The 12303-nt window shown below is 34.4% G+C and overlaps 1 protein-coding gene across 42 annotated transcripts in view; it reads left to right on the forward strand.

Annotated features, from left to right (window-relative positions):
* Positions 1–12303, forward strand: part of Nrxn3 (neurexin 3) — a 1555288-nt gene that overhangs the window by 1499500 nt on the left and 43485 nt on the right. For 30 of the 42 annotated variants that reach the window (XM_048799086.1, XM_048799081.1, XM_048799100.1 and 27 more), the window contains one exon: positions 861–939. In XM_048799086.1, the coding sequence (XP_048655043.1) occupies positions 861–939 (79 nt within the window). Of the gene's footprint in view, positions 1–860; positions 949–12303 lie in introns of all 42 variants that reach the window. The other 12 variants (XM_048799099.1, XM_048799090.1, XM_048799095.1 and 9 more) reach the window with 1 other exon arrangement.

A 12303-nucleotide genomic window follows, 5' to 3' on the forward strand; every position in this document is an offset into this window, starting at 1 on the left:
AAAGATTTGTAGGTCATTCATTCATTCAACACTTTTTTTTTTTTGTGCATCTAATATGTACCAGGTACAGAAAGCAGTCTTCTCACCTTCTGTATGGCAAGGGCCCTTCTTACTTTCTATACCCAATGTCCTCTATGGTTCCTATAACAGATTAAAGATTCCCTGGCATTAGAGAGCTTCTGCAGAATTCAACAGGGAAATTAAAAAAAAAAAAAAGGAGAAGGGTCTCCAGTTGAACTATGATTCTTGGAGTCTAAATTTGTTCTGCTCTCTTTGGAGCAGTCTTACCTGAGTCCAGGGGCTGTCGTGCTGTATCACTCTGCTGGTCCACATTACTAATTCAGCTAATTGCAGCAATTATGTGGAAGAATTGCTGCTAGTGAGAGAAGCCATTATGCTACTCCTGAACAGACTGCATTCCACAGCGTTCATTAATTATGCCCGTCTATAGATTCACAACCACCAAATCATGCACTAGAGACTGCACACCATATGCACTGAGACCCTCCTGGAGTCACAGTGCATGTCTGTGTTGGATTGATTCTTCTAGTGCCCATCTTTTGCAACAGTCCTTGTCCTGTCCAGATCCTCACCTTTGAAATTAGAGTCAGGATGCGTGATGTGATTTACAGAGAAGGGACAGACCTGAGTCTTCTGGAGCCACACAAACTGTCTGGACTATGGAGAAGTTAAAAATTCTCCATCCTGCAGCATGGCCCTCTTTAGAGGAAAGAAACAGCAGTAATGATGGGAGGTGGGACACTATAGCAAATCTTTGATATCTTCATGGATTTTCTTATTTTTCTTCTCTCTTCTCTCTCTTTTCTCCCACCCCATCATTTGCCCTTTAACATGAGCAGCCAACCTCAGATGACCTTGTTTCATCTGCTGAATGTTCAAGTGATGATGAAGACTTCGTTGAATGTGAGCCGAGTACAGGTAGGTCAGGTCAGTCTTGTTTTGCTTGCTTTCTTCTTCACTTGCAAAAAAATAATACATACATATATGTGATTATACATGTGTTTTAAATATATTATAGTGTGTTAATGTGTGTATTTTCTATATCTATATATGTATAAACATGCATATATAAATATTCATGTATAAACAAAAGCATCACATCCCATGGAAGGATCCCAGAGAAATTCAAAGTCCATTGATAGATAAAGATAAATTCCATGGTAGTCTACAATACTTCGGTTGTCAGATGCACAGATTAACCACTGGGACAGGAAATGTATGGCAGCCAGTGTGCAGCTATGAAATTGACAGGGAGTAAGAGCATGAGGAATTCCATATTGGAATGAGATCAAAGAAGTCTGAACTCAAAGTGGAGCCATGGAAGATTGACAAATATCACTTAAACTTCATGAATTCTTCTGAGCTTGAGTAGCAAAAATAAATAAGTCAAAAGTAAAGCAAGCATTTTTTTTCCATGGGATTTCAACAGCAGTTAACATGGTATTAAATTTATACTAATTTTGTTCATTATATGTCTAGAGAACTTGTACAGCAATATAGTATAGTAAGTACAAAATTAGTACTGAATAATGCCATGTCAACAGCTGTGATGCTTCAAAATGTATCTTCCAAGCCGAAGTTGAGTAGACTTTGGTAATTTTAGAAGCTTTAATGTGTACCTCATTTGGACCCAGATACATTTTGATATTTTATGGTCTTATTTTATAGTGATATATATATGATATAGTGTCCAATAGGCAACTGCAGACCCTAATTATTTCCTATCAACTTTCCCAAATCGTCTGTTTTGAGACTTACTCTAAATTAAACATTTATATGTATATAATAGAGAACAGATATCATCGAATTTCTGTGTATGTTTAATAAAATTAAAATCCTGAGTTGGATCAGGATCTTATTTCTGCAAAAGCTAAAAGAAAGAAATAAAATTTTCCATTGATTCTTTGGGTTGCTTTAATTTTATTTTCCTTCTCTTTAAGAAAAGGCAAGTCATTATTATTTTTTTTTTTTGCTAATTCTAGAGAAATTTAAGTTTCATGAAAAGTAATATGTCAAAAATAAAAAATCTTATATTCCTTACCCCAAAATTATTGATTTTAAATTTTGTTGAAGCCTAACTGCTTGGTTTCTTGCAAGTTGCTTTGGATACAGGAAGTTCTGTGGGTTTTATCCTTAGTATTACCCAGGGACATACCAATAATACATTGGCCTTACCATCCTGGAGTAATTTGTTCCTTAGCTGTATGGAGGGAAGACAAATGTGACCTTGTTAGAGTTTTTCAGGTTATTGGGTAATAATCTCTATGTGACAACTAAGGTTTTTAACTCTAAAGGGCAGATATATCCAATCCATATGAGATCATGACACCAAAATTTTGTTCGAAAATTAATTCATCTATTCATTCAATAAATATTTCTGAACAGTAGGCAGGATACAATATATCTCCAGATTAGAGTCCTTCCTATTCCAATACTTTCATGAATGAGCTGTCAGAAAATAAAATAAAGAATTTTGCTATATAAATTACCTCTCCAACATAGTTCAGTTCAACAAATATTTTTTGAAACTTAGCTGTGTCTGTTAGGCATGTGCTAGATGGTAAGGACTCAGATATGAATCCAACATTTTTCTCAAAACATACACAAAATGAACTGACTTGCTAACCAATCATTGAAGATACTTAGACTTTAATTAGAATTCTCTGTTTGTATCCTTTCTCTGATTTTCTTCCTTTCTTATCAGTAATATGTGTATAAGCAGCAATGTTTATCCCATCTTTAGAATATAAGCCATAACAATTCAAACTTTGCCATTCTGAAATATTACCACCATCTTCTCCAAAGACCCCATAAGGTCATCTCCACATGACCCATGTCATCAGAGAGAGAGAGATTTTCCAGATCTCAGGTTCACAAGTTGTACATTCCTCAGGTTGTGTGTACATAATACTATTTGATATTGAGCTTGAATAGGCCCAAACTTGATTGGTCCCAGACTAAGTTCATTTGATTTTTAGTGGCTGTGCATGTGTTCCAGCTAATTGAAATGCAGAGAACAAAAATTCAATGCCAGCATTCCTTAAGGAACATGGGGCAGTTGGGGAGAGGGAAATAATTTTTAAAATAATCTGTTGAGGGCTGGGGATGTGGCTCAAGTGGTAATGCGCTCGCCTGGCATGCATGGGGCGCTGGGTTCGATCCTCAGCACCACATATAAATAAAATAAAGATGTTGCGTCCACTGAAAACTGAAAAATAAATATTAAAAAATTCTCTCTCTCTCTCTCTCTCTCTCTCTCTCTCTCTCTCTCTCTCTCACACACACACACACACACACACACACCTCTCTTTAAAAAAAATAAAATAATCTGTTCAATTCTGCAAGGGAGCACAGGAGGAAATATATTAAGTGGGGAACCCTGAAAGAGTTAACACGTAGCTCAAATAAATTTATTAATCCCTTTTGCCTGGGATAATTCAATTTATCACATTTGAAAAAATGAGCACTCTTGTTTCCTAAATTTATTTTTTTCTATAACATACTCCTGGTGAGTGATTTGGACACACAGAGAAATACATCAGAAGCATTTTTAATACAGGAGACAAGTATCTCTATTGATGAAGAGACAAGAGGTTTGCCTGAAGGACCAGATTAACACTGGTGAGGGCTACCACTTTAGGATTATCAGGCCTTCTTCTGTATCAAATGGAAGCTACCTCCACAGCTTCCCATTTCTCAAGAACAATATGAATTAAGATCAGAAACATTACTAGCTTTTGGAGGCTCAGTGGGCACTGCCTGCACAACAATGGATAGTGGTGACACTTACCTAACTTTGACATAAATTGTTAAGCTTGAAATTCTATGTGAACAGTGAGATGAAAATTCTGGTCTTATACAGCCTAATTCACTGCTTCAGTTTCTAAAATGTTATTCTCTCCCAGGCTTGTTGCTTGATAGAAATACACTATATTGGCTAATTATCTAGCCCTTTTTTCTATCATACTTAACCTTATCTTCTCTCAGTTAACGAGTTTATTATTTCTTATTTTATTATGAGGTGTTTCACGTCTACACATTATTTCCAGATTTATTTAGATTCACTTGAAACCCTCACACTTCATACATTTGGGCAGTTGAGTATATGCTCCAGTTCAATAACTCTTTTCTTATGGACATCAGGTTTTAAATGAAATGATTTTCTAAATTTATTTTCCTTACATCAAAATGAATTTTCTTGCTTCTGGTTTTGAGTCAGAATTAAGCAGTCCCCTTTCATATCTAGAACTCACTTAGGCACTTAGGGATACCCATGGTTTGGTATAGTTTGATTAATTAAATCATGTTTAAAGATAAGTGTTTTTGGAACTTGGTTGACAGTAGTCTAGAAACCTTGTGAATCCAGTAGATGTGTATTTTTTTTTTTCTGGAAAATATGCAAATGAGTTAAAAATCCTAAACCATGAAAGCAAGACACAGAATGAAAGCTCAATTAAGATTTGTTGACTGAATTAGTTTGACTCTCAAAATATCTCATAATCTCAAATTAAAATTGGAGAACATTTTTCTATCTCTAACTTCATCTCGCCATAAACAGCTAAAATAAAACCTATTGAATTATTTAATGTCAATGATTTTGTGCAACTAAATGTTGTCCTAACAAAATCTACATTTCTTCCACAAAAATAAATGTTCTTCTCTCTTTTTTCCCTATCCATCTTTCTCTGGGAATTTAATTCTTTTAGGAGTCACAGATATGATTGCATTTTTCTGAATATGTGCTGTAAGATTCCAGAATTGAGCCTTTAGACAATAAAATCAAATGAAGCCATCTGCATTGAGTGAAAATATCTAAAATATTTGAGTAACTACCCTCTATCTAAAATTGAGGGTCAGGATTTAACTCTTAATTTATAAACATTGACTGGGTTCCCCATAAAAGAAGTCAGTAATTAATATTTCAAATTTTGCCTTTGCATGCAAACACTTTCCTTCCTAACTTTACTTCTACTTATACTAAATTGGGAAGTGAGCTCCTACTGTATTTCATTGTTCCTCTTATGGATACAACAAGAAAAAGATAAATAGTAAAGGGCTCCAATAACTATCACGAAGTGGAATTCTCTCATGAGATATGGAAGCCAATAACAATTAAGATCTTTAACAGGTTCACATTTGTGATCTAAAATGTGGTCATGAATTCTGAAATTCAGAGAAATTGATGACAGTTATTTTTAGTTTCTTCTCATCCTCTCCCACCTGTCACTGCTGCTAATATTCTACTTTTGGAAGCAGAAATAGCATCAAAACAAATATATTCTTAGATTACTTTTTGTACAATTAGAAATTATCAATTTCCCAGAGGTTACATATGTATAGTTTCAATAGTATGAAAGTCTTCATAACAGGTCTGATACAGCAGATTTTTAAAAATAAATAAATAAAAAGAAATATCTAGGACGCCTAAGAAATAGGCATAGAATGACTTAACTACCATATTGATTCATCCAGCCGTTATCTGGGAATACATTTTTCTGGTTGTCAATTAACCAGCTTTTTTGCCTTTGCCTTTGTTCAGTGTCCTTTAATCAGATCTCAAGGAAAAACACTTCCTCCAGAGACAGGCAGTGAAAGATGAAACACATCCATCCATCGATAGGGCTGCACTGAACCCCTTTAGTAGTGGTTGGTTTGAAGGAAACGCTTAAACTAATAGCAGTAAAAGGAGATCACAAAATAATTACTATTTCCAGAGTGGTTCTCAGATATATTTTTACTACTCAAATCTATATCCTAACAGTTTTATTTAGTGCCATTGTTACTTTGTTCCTTTTTGTTAGCACTGTTACAATACCTAATGCAGATTAGGTGAAATTAGAATTTAGCAGAACACCAGTTCAGAGCATGTTTGTAGTTGTGTTTTCCAGGTGAACTGGGTTCTTCCTCTTTATCAGTTTGAGATGCCTCACTAAGGTACTTCCAATATCAAAATCTGGCATTGAGTTTTTAAAAGCTCACCAAATGAGAGTTTTATTTACTGGAACACAGTAGAAAATGCAGTTGAAATGTTAAGACAAAAATAACTTCCTAGTGACAGATAAATAGAAATAGAGCCTTATTTACTAGAATCTGAAAGTGACAGAAGAATAAAGGTACTGATCATTGGCCTTCAATATATTTGTGATCTTCTTTGTTTATATAAATACATTCTGTCAGATTAATATCTCCAGCAAGTTAGAGGGAAGTTAGCCATCTATAAGTCTTTTTTACAAAGAATTAATTAATTAATTTAAATTTAGAAAAAAATTTCTAAAAATAAATTCATGATTGGTAAATAGAACAATGTGTAATTTTTGTCAAGTGGAGTAGAATATGACTAAGTGAAAGGAAGTTTGGAGCACCACCCTGACTAGAATTTCACATTGAAGAGCTCAGAACCACTTAAAAAAATACTTTGAATAAAGAAAAAAATGAAAGTAATCTGACACAATGTTTTAGCTCTAGAAAGAGCAATAGGAATAGTGGGGAAATTACTTAATTGATCCTTGACTGTGGACATTAATCATTTTTGCATTTGAGTTATAACAGATGTCCAATGTACACAAAAGCAAACAGTTGCTTGCATATTTAGGGCAAGGCTAAATCCTATCAAGTTTTGAATTGCTTTCATTGATCTATAAATTATTGAAGTATATTCCTGGGACCATAGTGTTCCCAATTTTAATGTTGTAATTTCTAGTTTCATTCATATCACATTTTTTTTATATCCCAATACCTCTACTTCCCAAGTTAATTTTTGAGCCATTGTAGTTAACTATGTACTTTTTAAAATCCTAAATGGTGAAATGCTTTGAAAGTTAGAATAAGAATAGAAATGGAAGTATAGGAAACTTCTACTAATTGTTTATTACCCTTTAGGCCATTGATAGCTCAATAACATCGATGGTCTACGGGCCAATAGTTATTACATATTTCATAAGAAAAATAACCAATTTAATTTAAAATTATAAAAATGAGAAAAACATTCTATCCAACTTGATTACCGAAGATGTTTTGTTATGTTGGGGAGGAAGGCAAAGGAAGCAATGAGATCCATGTATGACTATAAACACTTTGATCTGAAAGTTGAATATGCCATTTATTTGCATAGCATTTTTGTGGGACACCTATGTGTAGGCATGGACTGGGTTCTAGCAAAACAAAGATCAGTAAGAACAGACCCCTTCCTTCTAGGAATTCACAGTTGATTATGAAGGCAGGTAGAAAAATAAGGGTAATAAAGGAATGAAGGAAAAGGAAGAGAAGAAACAATATGAACAATGAATGGAAATGCCTAGGATACTATCAGAACTCTCAGGAGAGTCCTTTAACTCATTGAAGAGCACACCCCTTTCAAGGACAGGCACAAAAAGAATCACAGAAGATGCCAACCACAGATAGATTGAATTCACACCAAAGAGCACACTTCTGTATCTTGGTTCAGGGGACACAGAAATTTTCATTTATTACAATGGAAACATTAGTACAGTTTAGTGAAAAACTTTAATCTGAACTTTATATATATATATATATATATATATATATATAAACATGATCCAGTTCAAGGGCTTTTTTAGACAAAAGATGGGCATGTTTAGAGCAAGAACTTCAAACCAAACTCATGAGAACTTCCTGTTTCCAAATGCTAATGCAAGAAGAAAATAAGGAATAGCTTAATGAAATCATTAAGTCCCCCCAAAATAAATAAGTAAAGAGGGATTGGGTTTTAAAGAGTCATTTTTATCAGTTTCCTTTTATTGTTTCTGTTCTGAATTTTTTTCTCCCATAAGTCCCAAATATAGGTACCGTGTGTGTATATACATATATATAAAATGTGTGCATAGTAAATAAATATATAATACCTGTCACTCCATATATATGTAGACACAGTATAAATGGTACTAGACTAATGTAAGCAGAGATTAACAGCCCCTACCATCAGTCATGTGTTTACACAGAAATTCACACTATCATTCTTAACCAGCATCGGCTGACATAGACATGCATGATAACTGTTTTAACGTGGCAAACAAAGCATGCTAACTTTTATTTAGGTTTTGTTTTCTTCTTTATCATAGTTATAATGGTGATTCCATAATTCAGTTATTGTTGGGAAGGGTGGAAAGAAAAAATTATACAGATATATCTATCTATATATGCACATTCCTGTGTGCATATATATAAATAGATATATATCTTGTATAGATTTGAAGAACATTTTCTGTTGTTTCACCTCATCTTGTGCCGCATGAATTTTTGGTGGTTCAATTTACTTTATTTTATTTTGATCCATATTTAGTATTTTGGTCATTATGGCTATTTTTAACTCATTGCTATACTTTTATGAATAATTATGATCATTGTTTTTTTAAATTCTGAGAGATATATAGACATACAAATCAAACAAGGCAACAAAATCTTTTCTTGCCATCCTAATCTTGAATTCCTTCCCCTTCAGCATATCACTCCAGTATTTATCTCAAAACAAACCCCAACAAAACCCAAGAAAGTTGTGTAAAAAAGAATGAAATACTGTGTTTTCCTCTTCTTCCTTCTATGCATATTTTTCCTTTTAATTTCCTTCCTTTCCTTTTTTTATTTTCCCCCATATCTGCACAGGCCACTTGCCTTCACTCTTCCCCTTATGACCATGTAATTAACTATAAAAAGATGAGCAAATGAGCCAGAAACAGAAGTCAATAAAAGAAGAAAAACACACAGAAAACAACAACTGAGAAACATACCCCTTTCCACAAATTTCAGATGGCATAAAAAGAATTTTATTGCAGATACAGAGTATATGTTGTATCTTTATTTTTTTTTCTGGACACGCCCAGGATCATTTGTGTGGCATGCAGTGACAGTTTTGTAGCTAATCAACTAACCACGGCTCCATCACCAGTGCATGGGCTCTAATGACGCCATCTTGTGTTTCATCCAAGTGCCACATCCAGGCTAACCCAGCAAGTTCACTGTATGAGTTGTGGGGATAACTTTCTTTTATAGTTACAATTTCATGGGTTCTCTTTTTTTTTGTTGTTATTTTTTTTCCATTGGGTCATGGCAGCCCCAAGAGCTGCTCCTGCAGCATCTATGTATGATTTTGTTTGTGTATTTTCTTTCCTTGGCACAGCTGTCAAGCATGTGTCTCTTGTCTGGTCCATTTGTCTTGCCATCTTGTCTTGGAGTCCACTGTTGTGCTGTCGTTCTGTGATTCTGTTCTCTGTTTGTAATATGTGGTTTGAAATCCTCTGCCTTTATTTCTCTGTCTCCTATTGTCTCCACTTTTAACCCTACCCCTAGGGAACTTCACAAAGAAGCAAAACAAAATTTCAGTTGAATTCTATGGCTGACAACTGTGGTTTTCATCTGGAAGTCATAAGTTGCTCTTTTACCTAAGGAGGCAAAAATGTACAGTGGGAAACTAATACTAATTAATATTCAAACAATAATAAGAAACCCTTGTTGATTGCTTTGGCATGATTAAATTGGCTTAACTGTTAAAGGGACTTCACAGAAGAGCAAATTTAAAAAAAAAAAAAAGTTTTTCTAAAATTGATCAACTTTCTTGTTAGAACCATTTCTTCAGAAACAGATCTACAGAAGATTGTTTTCAGAAAATGCTAGTAAGGGAACACCATCACACTGCTATTGAGATCAGTGCCTCTTCCTAATTTGGTGAGGAATCTGTGGAAATCTGCATGTGTTTTATTATAAAATTCATTTATGTTTATGTATTTTAACATAAAATATGAATATGTTCAGCAAGGCATCTAAGGAGGGGAAAAATCTTAACTTACTGGTTCTTTCTTCATGCATATTTTGAGGTAAGATTGTCTTTTGATCTTTCTGAATCAATGGTGCATATTTTATTTTATTTTTTAATTCATGGAAGCATTAGAGAGCCAACACTTTAACTTGAAGCTAAATTATTTCTTTTCTCATTCCGAAGAAACTGACATATGCCATAAAATTACTTCTGAGAATAGAGTCTGAATTTCTTGAGCTAGAAATGGGAGAAAGTACTCAGTTAATTGTCCAAGTGCTGGGTTGTACCTGTGATTACCCAAGCAACATAATGCATTACTTGGAAAAATTCGTTTGGTTTGATACTAATATTATGGAAAGGACACCGTGTAACAACTTCACTTCCTTAATCATGGGGGCTGAGTAAGGGAATATGAAATAGATAGGAAATGGGCAGTAGGTAATAGACTATTAGAGATTGTCTTAAGATTAAAAAATCCATACTTTAAATATGGAAAAGAGCAAGCATATCAAGGCACATGGTCATGTCAGGGTAGCTCTTTATCTAAAAGAGAGGAAAAGGCAAAGCAAGAGGGAATGATTCAGGCAATGTGAGCTAATCAGAATTTCTCATGAAAGAGGGGCGATGGGGAACAAAAAAGAGAGAGGGAGAAAAGGAAAGGAGGAAGACAGGGAAGAAATGATGGAAAGAAAGAAAGGATAGATAGCAACAACTTCCAGAGCATAGATAATAAAATATGGTAAAATAATTAGGATGTGATAAGTGGAAGTCTTTATTATCTGCACTTTTAATATAATTTGTTTGTAATTATATGTTAATTTTTTCTAATGTCCATGTTTTAAAAACCACCTTGCATAATACCTAAAGCTGTAGCTTTCAGCTGTCAGAAACTGGCTCAAATATCACTGGCCTCCCAATGAATTCATTGCTAGATATTTTATTAAAACCTCTTTTTGAGTTATGTGGTAGACACTAGAGGAGTCACCTCACAATTGAGAACATTGGGATTCCCTTTGCTTTTCCAGGATCAAATACCTGTATTATAGAACATAGGTAAGATTCAAATGCAAATCTGATTAGAAATGGATATATTTTCTTTCTATTACAGTGTGCACATAGCATCAGGGTTAACAGGGAATTAAAGTGCTATGATCTGGACTCATCATATGCTCCTTCATAGAGCTTAATGAGAGTAGAGCTAACTCATGGTCCCAAGGAGGTCCTTGCTTTAGAGACCTGCATAAAATGGAATTTACATTATGTTATAGTTGTGTTGGTAGAAAATGTAGACAGTTAAACAGAGACAGGACTCCTCACATTCTATAGGTAAGTTCCATAGGAGTTATGCCTGTGCCTTCATGAGGACATCTGTTCTAATGAGCTTTGTGTCCTCAGAAGTTGCCAGATAAGTGCATGGTGGCACACTCCTGTAATCCCAGTGGCGCGGATGCTGAGGCAAGAGGAATGCCAGTTCAATGTTAGCCTTAGCAAAAAGCAAGGTGCTAAGCAACTCAGTAAGATCCTGTCTCTAAATAAAATACAAAATAGAGCCGGAGGTGTGGCTGCATGGTCAAGTACCCCTGAGTTCAATCTCCAGTACCAAAAAAAAAAAAAAAGAAAAAGTTGCTAGATAAGCCTTTCTCCCTAACATTGAAGATGAACAGGACGTTTCTTAGATTTTCAAATTCTGTGTCTTGAACTTTGGAAAGACTGTAGTAGATGCATTTCTTAGCACCTAATTATAATCTCCAGCATGATTCCATTACTCAGTTGCTATGTTTTTGTAACTTTTAAAATATAATGAATTTTATTTAGTTACAGTATTTGATGCATGTTAACTAACCAGCTGCACTGTGAAATATGTCAATGCCCTTTGCTTGCACATTTTCTCATAGAGTAAACCAGTATATTAACATTTAAAACAGCATGAAAACCATTATGTTGCAGAAAATGGCTGCAGCTTTTAAAAAGATCATTTTACGGTTAGATACTCAGTCATTGCTTTGTGAAAGCATCGGAAAGATCTGGGAATTAAAAAGGAAAGTATTGGGTTTATTAGCTCTCCTAATTTGACAAGACAGATTCTCTGGTCAGTTTCTGATAGAATATTTAGCCTTAATTTAGTATGAGATTTAGTTGCTCCCATGGTCAAGTTTTCTTTGTTTGTATCTTATTTTCTTTTATTTATTTATTTTGTTTGTTTTGAGGTGCTGAATTTATTTTTGTTTTGAGGGCCTTGCACACACTAGGCAAGCGCTCTACCACTGAGCCATATCCCAGTCCCCTCCTGTGGTCTGATTTTACAGATAGCATGTTTAATACTGAATAAAGTCTCCTAAAGTGATTTATAGGCCTTCCCATATAGGTTTACCACTGTTGTAGTTGTTCTTTCATTCATTGAATATTCATTAAGCACTTGCTAGAGTTAGCTAAGTCTTAAATACTTTACTTTTTTTTTTTTTTTGGTACTAGGGATTGAACCCAGCAACACATCTCCACTTATGTTCTTAAAA

Source organism: Marmota marmota, unplaced genomic scaffold, assembly GCF_001458135.2.
Source record: "Marmota marmota marmota unplaced genomic scaffold, marMar, whole genome shotgun sequence".
Taxonomy (NCBI): domain Eukaryota; kingdom Metazoa; phylum Chordata; class Mammalia; order Rodentia; family Sciuridae; genus Marmota; species Marmota marmota.